This window comes from Aspergillus nomiae (genome assembly GCF_001204775.2).
Source record: "Aspergillus nomiae NRRL 13137 chromosome Unknown contig00381, whole genome shotgun sequence".
In the NCBI taxonomy this organism is placed as follows: domain Eukaryota; kingdom Fungi; phylum Ascomycota; class Eurotiomycetes; order Eurotiales; family Aspergillaceae; genus Aspergillus; species Aspergillus nomiae.
The window spans coordinates 1-13,790 of NW_015378436.1; the positions used below are offsets into that span (position 1 = coordinate 1).

General features: G+C 48.8%; 3 protein-coding genes across 3 annotated transcripts; 1 reads left to right on the forward strand and 2 right to left on the reverse strand.

Annotated features, from left to right (window-relative positions):
• Positions 1-338: 338 nt before the first annotated feature.
• On the reverse strand, positions 339-2,354 carry esdC (GTP-binding protein EsdC). The gene is made up of 2 exons (XM_015554565.1): positions 1,561-2,354; positions 339-1,509 (listed from the first exon to the last, which is right to left on the reverse strand). The coding sequence occupies exons 1-2, from the start codon at positions 1,750-1,752 to the stop codon at positions 853-855; spliced, it is 849 nt and encodes a 282-aa protein (XP_015402989.1). The 5' UTR covers positions 1,753-2,354; the 3' UTR covers positions 339-852.
• Positions 2,355-3,151: 797 nt separating this feature from the next.
• On the reverse strand, positions 3,152-9,733 carry ANOM_009310 (DNA-directed RNA polymerase II core subunit RPB2; the record flags this gene model as incomplete). The annotated part of the gene is made up of 14 exons (XM_015554566.1): positions 3,152-3,350; positions 3,438-5,443; positions 5,551-7,062; positions 7,512-7,588; positions 7,638-7,755; positions 7,811-8,095; positions 8,146-8,502; positions 8,554-8,660; positions 8,717-8,810; positions 8,858-9,092; positions 9,145-9,251; positions 9,309-9,547; positions 9,603-9,657; positions 9,707-9,733. 14 exons carry the CDS (start codon positions 9,731-9,733, stop codon positions 3,188-3,190), a joined length of 5,382 nt encoding a protein of 1,793 aa, XP_015402990.1. The 3' UTR covers positions 3,152-3,187.
• A 268-nt stretch (positions 9,734-10,001) lies between these two features.
• ANOM_009311 (transcription factor domain-containing protein) lies at positions 10,002-13,789 on the forward strand (the record flags this gene model as incomplete). Its single annotated transcript, XM_015554567.1, has 5 exons — positions 10,002-10,231; positions 10,300-10,349; positions 10,710-10,828; positions 11,470-11,968; positions 12,274-13,789. Coding segments are annotated over 5 exons (2,337 nt in total), but the record flags the coding sequence as incomplete, so codon positions are not given.
• Between the last annotated feature and the right edge of the window lies 1 nt (position 13,790).

Here is a 13,790-nt window from a genome sequence, read left to right on the forward strand (position 1 = left end):
CTTTGTACAGGGCCGTTAGTGGGTTAAGTGTCATTTTTCTTTTGCTTTGCGTTTGCTTTGGTTGTTGGGCTCTTTTGTGTATGTACTGGATGGGTCTGGGTTTATCTCTCTGGAAAGAGGTGTAGGTGGCTATCAAATCGTGTTAGATGGGGGTTATTGATTGGTTTTATAGAGCTGTATGTGAGTACTGACTGATCTATTCTCAACTGGTGGGGACCATGTATGCTTTATCTGCCTTGATCGGGATATCCGGACTTGATTGTCGCGGATGATCCGAGTGTGGGGTTCCATACTTGTACCTCTATGCATAGATAGAGGCTTGAGGATAAGATTGTGGATTGAAAGTACAAAAACAACTTTTTTTTGTATTTTTTAATGTTTTTTTAAGCTAATCGAAGGAGCATCATTCATCATTCATTCTGGACGCAGTCAAATACATATCCCTGATTAGGGTTAAGCACCGACGTGACCAGACAAGGTCATCACATATTCATTCCTTCATGGCATGAATCATTCGCCTGGCTGGTCTGTTATAGTGACAGACACAGAGCGACATTGTCCTTCCATCTTCTCAGCTTCACCCCCAATACTATTTATCTCCCCACATCTCTGCCCAAAGGCATTGTACTAACCCCACTCTCTTCCCCAGACGTGAACCTCCTCACAATGCAACTTCGCTATCATACGAAGTGAGTCCGGCACACTCGTAGCGGAGCCACGATCCGGATGTTTTTTTTTCTTGGTTTTTCTGTTTTGGGTATCAAAATGTTCTCTTCATAGTCCTGTTAAGGAGAGACTATCATGGCATAACAGCAACATGCCATATTGATTGACATTGCTTGACTGACGGAGTCAACCCATCTCCATAAAATTGACGAAGTAAAGATTCCACCAACTGCATGATTTACCGACGCACAACAATGCCCTGGCGACGAACACCTCGGCGGGCCCGGCGGTACTCCTCATCACTGTCAGACTCGGAACAGCTAGCCTCAGACGACTCGGTAACGTAGCCACAGCGACTACCACCGCAGTCAAGCTTGACGCGGTCGCCTTCCGGGTGATGCCGTAGCGCTCGCAGCGGCAGACGCTGGCTGGGTCACTCATGGAAGAAAGCGAGGAAGGCGAGGTGCTGCCAGAGGAACGAGAAGACCGAGAAGACAGGGACGACCCAACTGAGCTGGGTGGGCTGTTGGAGAGGGAGTACTCGTCTGACAGGCGGGATCCCGCAAAGCGCATGGTGAGGTCCTCCATGGTAGGAGCGAAGTCGGTCTCCCGGATTTGGCGGGAGGCGTAGGGCTTGGAGGGCTTGGGGTGGTGGATTTTGGATGGAGACGGAGCACGGCCCTTGACCACCTCATCAGAGGTTCGTCTGGGCTTCGAGGCGGAAGAGCTGGATTTCTTGCTACCTCCGGGAACATCGAGGATGTTCAGCTTGCGGCCGGTGGTTGGCTCAATAGTGTACTCAACGGCGGGATCATGGGAGACGTGGTATCCATCCATGATGTACTGAAAGAATTAGTACTTGCCAATAGTCACGAACGGGGAGGTTAAACCCACATAATACCAGTAGCGGCCGCCGAGCTTAAGCATGGAGGTCTGGAAGCGGAACTTGCCAACCCATGAACCGGGCTTGCCTTCATCCCTGGAGAGGGGGATCTGACGGGAGTAGTTGTCCCAGGAGCCAAGCAGGTGGACAGTCTTGACATTGGACGACGTCCGAAGAGTGAACTTGAGTTGCACAGCGGACATTTTGAATGATTGACGTAGTGAGACTAAAGATTAAATAATATTCACGGTGAATGTATAGATTATCGTATCGAAGTCAAAGATGAGAGCACTCTTCCACAGTATTAGATGCAGAAGATACAAGACTTGAGTCGAAAGACTACCAGAGCCGATTCAATCAAGTCCGTGTTGGTTTGTTGGTTGGTTGACTGCGGTATCCAACAGTAATGCTCGCGGATCCAGTCCACGACACGAAATTAGAAAAAGATAGTAAAAAGCCTCGGCGATAAATTGAACAAGGCTGAGCAAGGTTGTGAGCTGCTGAATGGAGACGTCGGCCAGCGACAAAGTTGGACTGTTAAAATTCAAGATGGGGATAATAATTGGGATTGGTGTATGAGAGAGCACAGCTCGTCTGTCAGGGGAATGTGAGTATGATTTTTGTGTTTTTTGATATCAAAGAGTTGAAATGGGCAAGTATAGAAAGGTGATTATTAAGGTATAGTAGAATGAATTGAACAAAACAACTAAACCAATGCAACCAGTGCACAGGTGTCTCCAAACAAAACTAAGGGCAGCTCCAAACAAGACCAGTCTTGCTGAAGAACAGAAAGAGAAGAGAAGAGAAGAAGGCGCAAGGCTTCCTGGCGGCTGCGGCATCTTTAAGGCAGTCTCTTTGGCAGCCTCAGGTCCTTCTTGTTGGATCTCGTCACACGGCATCCAACTGCTATTCTTGGAGGCGGTGGAGTCACGATGGTCAACCACCAATTGCTGGCCCTCTCGCTCATTTCCCCGCCCATGCTGGTGCCAGTCGGCGGGTAACTGGCCTGGTCCATTGGTCGACCAGCCATCCAACCACCATCCCGGACTTACCGCCTGTGAGTTCCATCACATCAACTTTTCTCGTCAATGCCGGTCGACGAACAGGATGTCGACGTTGGTTGCTTTCCTCCCTGCAGGATCGTGATAAGGTTTACCGGAAAATTTTTACTCAAGGAGGGGTCAATTCCATCATCCCCTCCAGCTGAGCAAGCGTCCTATCTATGCACTTGCAGATGGATCATCCTCATGTACACAATGGTCGAAAGAACCGGGGTCCCAGTAGATAGGGGCTGCATCTACAAGGATGGAAGCAACGGAAGGTTCCAAAAAAAATATTCTAAATTTTATTCTGATATGGTAAGCAACGAAAGACACAAAGACATGTTCGCTTCTCCAGAATCATCCCCAGCAGCAAGAAAAGGAAGTGTGTTTAAGTACCAAAACCATAAGAAGCATCCCTCGAATCCACGGTACGCCGGAAAAATGCCAAATCAATCTGTTTTCTTGGTGGACAACACAGAAAGCTTGAGAGGATAAGGATTAAAAATGTAGAGAAACACCGCGTAAGACGATATCGTAACAGAAAAGAAAGCCGATTGTACAGATGCATGGATGATGGGCTCCTCACCGTGGCCCCTCACCGCACGGACACACCGGAACGGTTGGTGAACATGCGGGCGGCAATGTTCATTGAGGCCAGCTCTTGGAACAGAAGCTTGGCGGCATATGGGATATGCACTTGTGAGATCCTGTGCTTGTTGTTGCACAGTCGACACTCAAAAAGTCCCTTCTTCAGTTTACTACATCGAAGAGGTCATTGTTAGTCCAATTGCAGATGAAAGAAAACTATCCGGGGGGGGGGGGGGGGGGGGAGAAAGATCACTTACGCGACTGGCGTCATTAACCCGCAGTCATCGCAGATGTGGACGCGGAACGGGTCAGAAACGTCAAAGAGACGTTCCTTTAGGAAGGCACTTGCTCCATGGGCGATCATACAATCACGTTCCATCTCTCCGAATCTGAGACCACCATCACGGGCACGACCTTCCACGGGTTGTCTAGTCAAGATCTGAGTCGGTCCACGGGCACGGGCATGGATCTTGTCATCGACCATGTGGCGCAGACGTTGGTAGTACGTAGGTCCCAAGAACACCTGTGCCACTAGCTTCCGGCCGGTATGGCCGTTGTACATTACCTCAAACCCCCGAGACTGGTAGCCGTGCTCGCGAAGTAGACGAGAGACAGAATCGACAGTAACATCGGTAAAGGGTGTCGCATCACCCTCAAAGCCACGCAGGGCTGACACTTTACTAAGCTGGCACTCGATCAAGTGAGCGATGGTCATACGCGAGGGAATGGCGTGAGGGTTGATGACTAAATCAGGCGAAACACCTTCCCGAGAGAAAGGCATGTCTTCTTGACGGTAGGTAATACCAATAGTACCCTTCTGTCCGTGACGCGAAGCGAATTTGTCTCCAATTTGAGGGATTTTGGTAGTCCGCATACGGACCTTGACGAACTTCAGATCATCATTGCTGGTGGACACCAGAACCTGGTCCACTATACCGCTCTCAGTACTCCTAAGAGGTGTAGAGACATCCAGCTTGGTATGGGCTTTGGTTCTCTGGCCGAGCTCTTCCGCATCGGGAGCCAGAGGGGCCGTCTTACCAATGATGATATCCTCACCAGAGACACGTACACCAGGAGCAATGATACCATCCTCGTCCAGTTTATCATAAGTGCCCTTTCTCATGCCAATCGTATCCTGTCGCATTGGCTTCTCAAAGCGTTCAACAACCGTCAAACCAACCATCTTCTCGCTGTCTGTGTACGTACGGTAGAAAAGACTGCGGAAAAGACCACGATCAATGCTGCTTTGGTTCATAACAACCGAATCTTCCTGGTTGTAACCAGAATAGCAAGCAATAGCAACGATGGCATTTTGACCAGCTGGCAATTCACGGAATCGCAGGAACTCCATTGACCGTGTTGTCGCTAGTGGCTTCTGAGGGTAGTAGAGAATATTCGCCATCGTCTCCATTCGCTGGTCGAAGTTTGTCAAGAACACACCCATAGCTTGCTTACCCATAGCAGATTGGTATGTGTTACGGGGCGACTGATTGTGATCAGGGAATGGAATGATACTAGCACAAACACCGAGAATCATACTAGGATGAATCTCACAGTGGGTCCAAGTATGTGCCTTCTGGCTCAGTATAGAACGGACACGCTTGTTAGGATCGAGCTCTTCTTCAGGAAGGGCGTAACCAGCCTGAAGCTGTTTGGAAATCTCCAGGTCTTCCGGTGTCATGACAATCATGATCGTCTCTTCTTCTTCGGCGTCAACATACTCTACAACACCAGATCTCACTAACCCATCCCATCCAAAGTAACGTTCTCTACGATCTTCAGGGTCGAGGTCGGGTGGTAATTCTTTGTCTTGTTCCAACTTGCGGATGTGCTCCTTGTTCAAGACCAGACCGCCACAGTTTTCGCTCTTCGGATCATTGTCAATGACGAATAACGGCCTGCAAACACGTCCAGCATCGGTGAAGATCTTGAACTCCCGCTCGCGGATATCGCGAATCAAACTGACCTCGTGAGAGATCATATTTCGTCGCCGCAGCGACTGCATTGTGTTGACAAGATGAGCAGGATCTCTGTGAATACCGACCCACACTCCATTCACGAAGACCTTTGTTGCATTGGGTGTCACTTGAGGCTCAAACTCCTCGAGAACTTCCATGTTACGCTGAATCATAAAGTCAATGATAGGTTCGCTGGGTGTACCAACAGTGACATAACACATGAGGGCCAAGTTCTTGACCAGACCACAAGCCTGACCTTCAGGAGTCTCTGCTGGACAGACCAACCCCCAATGGGTATTGTGAAGCTGGCGAGGTTTAGCAATTTTACCATCACGACCTATAGGCGTGTTGGTTCGGCGAAGATGTGACAAAGTAGAAGCGTAAGTATAACGACTGAGCACTTGTGACACACCAGCTTAGCGCTTGCGGCCTTCTTCTGTTCACCCCAGTTACCAGTAGCAAGAGCGTACTTCAAGCCACCGGTCAGTGTGCTGGCCTTGATACCAATATTGAGGTAAATCTCTCTGTTGGTCTCAACACATCTCTGGACATAACGCTGGAGATCACGAGTAACTCGCGTAAACAGAACACGGAAGAGGTTCGCCAGAAGGGGGCCTGCAAGATCGAGACGCTTCTTTCCGAAGTGATCACGGTCATCAACATCCCGGCGGCCTAGAGCACATTGCAGAAGTCTGTGCACCATATAACCCAAGAAGAATGCCTTCCTAGTCTCACTACCTTCACTCTGTGAGATATGAGGAAGCAACTCCTTTTGCATGATTTCACGCGCGTATCTCACACGACGCTCATGATTCATGCTTGATTGGGAAGAGCCACGCTTAGCAATGAAATCCAAAGCAACTTCACGATCTTGAATGACGAAGCCCTCTTCAATACAAGGCTTGAGCATTTCCAGCATAGGAATGTCGTTACGGTCGTAGCAAATGTGGTTAAGAATGTCCTCATCAGAGACCACACCGAGCGCTCTGAAAACGACGACGATCGGAATGTCCGTCTTCACATAGGGCAATGTGGACCTGATAGTAGGGCCGAAGCCACCCTTTGCACTATCACCCTTAGCGAACAACTTAAGGGACAGTTGGGAAAGGAGTCGAGATCCTTTCTCGACGGCACTTCGAATTTCGGCCACATAAGGTGTGGGACTCGGAGGTGCTTTTTTGAAAACCTGGACCGTGTTACCTGCACTTCGCTCCTGGGCAATCAAAACCTTTTCGCTTCCGTTGATGATGAAATAACCACCAGAGTCATAAGGGCATTCATTCCAGTTATATAGAGCCTGCTCACTCAGATCCTTCAGAATACAATACTTGGACTTGAGCATAATAGGCACTTTTCCGATGAAAACGGTTTCCTCTTTGGCTTGATCGGCCGGCAGCTCCTTCTGCTCCCACTGGAGGTATGTGCCACGAGCCTTTCTGTCTTCATCCTCCTCTATCTCCTCATCGTCACGATCAGCAACCGATCGCTCTCTACCTTCCATAATTCGCTTTGTGATGCCGAGGTAGAGGGGACTAGCGTAGGTAAGGTTTCGCAGACGAGCTTCCTGGGGCAACATGATAGTGGTGGCACCATCACCCTCAGTGACCGAGGGGCGAGAAAGCATAACTGTTCCGAACTTGAGCTCATAGCGACGGACAACAACGGGATCGACTTCATCTTCGTCAGGCGGAAGTGTCTGGTCGAGTGTTACTTGGCCTTGTTCCTCCACAAGTTCTTGCATTGTCGATGAAATGAATTCATCGAAAGAATCCAGCTGCTGCGAGACTAGACCCTTCGTATCGAAGAAAGACGAGATGACAGTCCAGCAATCCTCCGAAGTGATCCCCTCCTCCATATCATCGTAAAACTCATCCTCGTAGGCATCATCGTAGTCCGCCATTTTGACGAGGTTCTGCCACCAATACTACCCGGATAAAGAATCGATCAGTGGGCGCAAACAGCGCGACGCGCTTGAATAAAAGATCCCGCGCACAGGCTGTCTTGCTGCTGAAAGGAGCAGTGACACCTGGGAAGGCGTTGTCGAAAAGAGACGCTGGGGAAAAGCCAGTGAGCTGGGAATCTCAGGTGGATGAAAAGTGAGAGATCCCAGACAAACTGTGATGGGGATGAATGGCGCAGTGCTGGGCTTCACCTCCGGACTCTGATGGATCTTGAGCAGAGCCGCCACTAGCCTCGACCGCGGTCTTGGCGCTATCAGCTGACTAACGTGGAAGTCGATAATATACCACGTGACATGCAGTTCACGCCTGAGGCACTAGTAGACTTTACCCTGATAAAGATGGAATTGATGAATGGTATTGACTATAATACATAGGCCCATAGATCTCCTACTGCTAGCAAGTTTGTTTATACGAACTGTAAAAGAGTCTCAAGCATTTCCTTATGATCTCTCTGTCCGGGATCATCGTCCGAAAGCCCTTCAATTTGTTCTAACACGGGGTCAGTACAATACTAAAGGAAAGCAAGGACTAAACTTACCTTTCAATGTGCCCTGGATCAGAGAAAGGCCTTCGTCGCGGTCCGCCAAAAGGGACATGATCTTCTTTTTAGCGCCATCATCTTCTGCCACAAGCCACGCCAGCATTACATCGATGAGCTTTGGGATTCATGTCAGTTATCGGAGTGACCTTCACAAAGAGATAGCGACAAACCTGGAGGGAGAATAGACCAGCATCAAATCGCCGAGAGAGCCATTCCACTGCCATCACCTCTCGTTCCTCTTCAGTGAAATTCTTCCGTTCTTTCTCGATAGCTTGTTCAACTGGCGTTACCCTCGACGCATAATCGCGCCTCAGCTTTACTAACTTCTCAATCTTCTCATAATCTTTCTCCATGAATTTAGCAAGAGTACGGATACGGGCTGCTGAACCTCCCGGTAGGAGACGCAGAAGCGAAGCAAAGATACCCAATAAATGCTCTATCGTTTGATTTTCTTGCTGTGCGAGGTCAGCTTCAAGCCCATGATCCAGAAAGCTAGAAACCCTACCTTCTTCATGAACATCCCAAACACTGTTCTCAAGCATGCTGCTTCGACAAACCTTTCGCACGCGGGCCTGCCACCCATGCCACCCAGGGCATGATCTAAGACCCGCAAAGCGCGCGGTTTACTGAACTTTCCTTCCTTCAACATGATTTGTGCAAGTTCAATACCTTCGCCCTCAATAAACTTTTCCTTTCCGGAGTCTTCATCGACGAGACAGATCAAGCAGTCGAACAGGTTCTCCACGAATTCTTCCTCGTCTGAATCCTTTGCAGGATCGCGCTTACGGTATTGGCTGAGCAGTTGAAGAAGGATATCGACGCCCTCGAGACCAATAAATTTGTTTCGCGTCCTGGAAGACGACTGCAATAGGATGGCTAATATTTCAGCTGCGTATTGCTGGTTTTGGCTTACCGGTCTTTCCTTCTTCTGTATGCGAGTCAGGAGCCATGGAAGCAAATTTGAATCATCGCCTAGCTTCTCTGCATGTGAAGTTTGGGACGCAAGGTTCTCTAAAACACCTTTGAACGAATTAGTTTCGTTTTTATGCCTCAGTCTAGGAACAGGGCCAACTCACTCAGTACATAGTAAACCCCTGCTCTGTCGACATCAGACTCTTCGTCCAACCGTGACAAGTTCTGGGCTAATAGTTCGATAAGGTCGGCATCCAACTAGGGATATCAGCATTATACGGCAAATCATGGATTCGGCAACGTACCATTGCATTTACCAATGTGTCCCATTGTTCTTGCTCGGCTTCAACATCTTCGTCGGTTAACTCGCCGATGATTTGGATCGCATCAATGGCAATATCTGCGTTCTCGTGCGAGAGTAAAGAGATCAGAGAGCCTACGCAGCCCAACTCTGAAAACTCCATGTATAATTCGGGGTGCTCTGAGAGAATAGATAGTCCCTTTATTTCGTTGTCTAGATCAGCTTCCGAGGCCATGAACCTGGACATAAAGTTAGCACCCTGGAATGATGAAGCGCAAATGCATCGCATACTTTTGTGGATCGTTTTCATATTTTCCGCGCAACTCGGCATTCTTCGATATCTTTTTTTCGAAATTGAGAGCAAATCGTCGCAGCCATGCGGCATCGAATTTCTCGGGCTAAGCCAGAGTCTCAGCATCCAAGGAGTGTAGCTCTACAAGCTTGGCTGTACCTACCGCAACACCCCCTTCTTCCTGCTGGTCAATATAATGCATCGCCTGAGCCGTCTGGCGCTCCATGCCGCCTCCGAAAAAGCGCCCTTCCTCATCGTCTGGGATATCCTCGGCTTCGAAGTCTGGAGGTAGCTCTGGACCGGCTTCACCATCATCTTCGTTCTCGTCTTCAACCATTGGCTCCTTTCCCTTGGATTTCACATCGCCGTTCGCATCTAGTTTGGCAGCCTTGTAGAGTTCATCTTTGTGTCGAAGGTCAGTAAGCGGCGAAGGAACAAGTAGAAGGCCAGAGTGTACTTGGATCTGTGGTAGCGTCCAGTTTACGCTTGGCGCTGGCTGCTGAAGTGGGTTTCTTACTTCGTCAGCACTAATGAGTCTGATATGGATTATAGATATCTTACCTTGAAAAGCTCATCTATGCTGGTCATTGTTGCGGCTTGTGTAGGAGGGGCGCTCTTAGAAGAAACCCTCGTAGCCTACCAGCCAAGCCTGACGCCAAAATAGTCTGGAACAGGTAATTCAGATATGCTTCAAGATAGGCCTGATAACTGAAATATATATTCTCTAAATCGCGCCCAGGAATTTGTACTCATCACTTGGTCGCGTAGCTGCTCCGATAATATTACGGGCGGCGTGATAAGCTAACAACGCAACCGCCAAGCGCCGAAAGATTTCTCGGAGCGCATCGATTTACTTTCATTCCGCAGTCTCAATACCATTACTCCAGCTTTGCCTCTCTACGCAGACATCACACCCGGAGAATTACTTCTCTTTTGAATAACACCTTCGCTCTTCACATCTTCACAATGGCTCCCAGACAACGCGTCGTCTCTGCCCACCAGGAAAAGAGCTTTTTGGGTGCCGCCTACGATGAAGTCACTCATCCTGAGAACGCCACCATCGTGAGAAGTGTTCTTGTCTTCGGCGTAAGTTAACGATTGTGCAATGTTTTCGTCTTTATTCGATTTGCATTCTGATTGTCCTTTTACCACAGGCCGGTGTCGCTTTCCTTTACAGCTCTCTCAGCGAACTCCTGCTCCCTCCGTAAGTCGACACTCTTTTCCCCTGATGATTTGGCGATAATCTCAGTTCTTTCCCGTATTCACAAAAGCTGATGAGAGTTTTAGTCTGTGAACGGAGCATCCGAATGCATCCGTGGCTCGCAACCATTATTGGGATATAACTTCGTTGGGAGTCAGGCGATTTGTTGAGGTCGATTCGGAATAGACTCGAACTTGCTATTATTTTTCCTTGGTTTTAAGTAATGGATACCTGTACTATACTGCATGGATTGTGCTTTTGTGGGCATATATGCTTTTGGATGGACTCGTGTGGCGTACATCATCATCTCCGATATGTCTGAAAAGAACATGATAACCCAATACGACATGACATCCTTTCGAGTTTGATTCAAACTCTTGTGGAAAAGACTTCTCTTCGAATGCTGCGTCCAAGTATGATTAATGTGGTCGAGACCCAATTGGATCTCAAAGATGAGCTAATCCAATACAAAGACCAGTCATGTGGGTACAGAATAGAACATCTACAGCTGTCAGGGAAACTCCAGTTATGTGGGTTTAAGAACAGAGGGGTTTGAAGGACTCTATTTATAAACAGGTAAATCAAGAAAACGCCGCAGTGCTCTAACAAGGCACCGAGTGACGTTCAGAATAATCAAACCAAAGTATTAGTATTTGATACCTCAGGCACTTCTGCACGTACATGTCACATGTACATACTACAAATACTCCGTACCCGATATAAAGAATAACGGCCAGACTAATACCAGAGCACGCTCCCATTCTTCCATCCTTCGGGACACGGCATGTCAATGCCAGTGCTTGGAAGCCAACGCCTCGGGTTCACTGATTTGACCATCCGCCAATGAGGCCACACGGTGTCTGGCCACTTAAATCTTCCCAATATCAAGATAGCGGGGGAAAACCCGCAGCTACCCCACACGGGGAACCTCCGGAACACCGCCCTCAACTGCCGGGGAGATCGCTAGCGAATTCCATTCCATGTTTAGGATTGTGCGAATACAACTCCGGCTGAGTCCATGGCGGAATATTCTTGATGTCGGTTCTCTTTCTTGCACAGCTGCCATAGCAGCTTATCTACAAAATTACTTTCATCATGATGACCACGAAGCGCACGGCGTCAGACGCAGACATACATTACGGCGAGCATGTGGCCAAACGAAACTCGCTGGGGTACGATGCGCGTACGCCCTGGCTACAAGACTCTAAATCGCCTCCGACATGGCGGACTCTAGGAAACCGGGCGGTTCGGCCGTCTCTGCCTCTCGAAAACATGGTGGCTGCGGTGCAGGATCTGATAGACCCAGATTTTGACCCTCTTATTGCCATTCTCGATGAAGAGCCACGTTTTCTAAAGCCACTTCCTTCTCACATATCCCCGGAAGACCTAGAGTTTCTACGTTTCCGTGGAGCCCTCTCGATCCCAGAAAGCGGGTTGCGCAATGAGTTACTACGATGCTACATCAAATGGGTACATAGCTTTATGCCAGTGTTGAACTTGCAGGATTTCCTGAGGTGTGTGGCGGAGAACGATCCAAACGGTAACATTAGCCTCCTGCTATTTCAGGCGGTGATGTTTGTGGCAACGGCCTTTGTGGATCTTAAGCACTTGCAAGATGCTGGGTATGCTACTAGAAAGATTGCGCGGAGCGCGTTCTACACGCGACTAAGAGCAAGTACAGCAGAACATATATTTACTCTCTAGTGCTAACTGAGGAGCAGCTTCTTTATTCCCTAGATTGCGAAGAAGACCGAATAGTCATCTTGCAGACCCTACTATTAATGACATACTGGACCGATCATGTAAACCATCCACAGAGAGACATATGGGACTGGATTGGGGTCTGCAATACCCAAGCTCATTCAATCGGATTAAACCGCGACCCTACCACATCCCCCACAATGGACCTCAAAACCAAAAGATTAAGGATACGTCTGTGGTGGAGCTTATATTCCCGGGACCGTCTCATCTCCTTGGGCATGAGACGCCCTACGCAAGTCAACGAAGGAACCAGCAACGTCCCAATGTTGAGACTCGACGATTTTGAATACGAATCTTTTCACCCATCTGCCATTAATATGTTCCGTTGTCGCCAACTGGAGGACCTATCCCATCAGAAGCGTCTGGCGACCATGTTCATGGAGAAAACTAAACTTTGTCAATGCATCGGTCGCGTGCTCTTCGCCCAGTACTCTCCGTCGCAGCGCCTGTTTGGCATAACTAACCGGACCACTATTACTTTAGCCCCCAGGCAAGCCTCAGAATCGGAGTTGGCCCGATGCAGTCAACGGCTTGACTCGTGGGCTAATTCCCTCCCAAAGGATGCACAATTCATCCCTGCTTCGAAAACGAATTTTAACGATGGAGAAGATGTCTTACTTCTCCATGGTGCCATGGTAAGAATGCTGTATCATGCTACCATAAGTGCCTTATATCGACCATGGGCGTACGGGTCCAACAAGGGCCAGAGTAAGTCACGCATCGAGTTGACCAATACCGCTCGGTCAAAGATGCACGATGCAGCTATAGGGATTACACAAATCATCCAAGGCCTGAACCAGCTGAACCTCACTCAATTTTTGCCCCAGTCTGGCGTGACAGTCATCATACCTGCTACTGTGCTACACTTGGCTAACTCCATGTCTGATAATCCTACGGTGCGAGAAGCCAGCATACGTAACTTCCACCGGTGTGTCCAGGTTTTGCAGGGATTGAAAGAGCTATATCCAGCTGCAGATATGGAAGTTGCCAACATCGAAGCCGCCGTTAGAGTCCAGTCAGACAGCGCGAGTACATTACTCAAAATCATGCAATCCAACAGTATCAATCTAAGCCAGCCACAACCCGCCGAGCCATATCGGAGGGGGAGCGATGTTGCCACTATACAGACATTATCCCCAACTGAAGACCAAACACCAGAGCATTGGGTCCCACCAACAGAGACGGACACCGTGAATAAGCCACACAACCCTGGTCCAGAGCCCCCCAAGCCCAGCCCCGTCGACCAAAGGTCGAAGCGGAACAGCACTGCAATCAGTACAGCAGCCAACAATACTAGTACCTCCCCATCTAAGGCTAAGCAAGATTACCTTACGCCTACAAACGACTTTGACGATCACTTCAGCTCCGCCTTCAACACTCATTCTCCTCTGCCTGACTCATTCAATCCGTCAAACTTTCTCGATATAGACTCAAACAACACTGAATTCCCACTCTTCCAGTCCTCCAGCCATCCGGATATTGATATCGACTGGGCAGAGGACTTCTTACGAGGAGCAGATTTCAAGATTGACTTTTCTAGCTCCGTGCTAGAGGATCACAGCAGAGATTTCTTCACGTTCTCAGATAAACAGGTAGAAAACTCAAATGCTCCTAGGAAAGAAGAGATCACGGGTGATTTGGACAAAGACCTGGGGCTTAACTCTGGTGACGAGATGTTTTAGG

Coding starts and splice junctions, on each gene's coding strand:
- esdC (XM_015554565.1), bottom strand. CDS start 1,752: ATGTCCGCTGTGCAACTCAAGTTCACTCTTCGGACGTCGTCCAATGTC. Junction 1,510..1,560: donor GCGGCCGCTACTGGTATTAT/GTGGGTTTAACC, acceptor TAATTCTTTCAG/TACATCATGGATGGATACCA.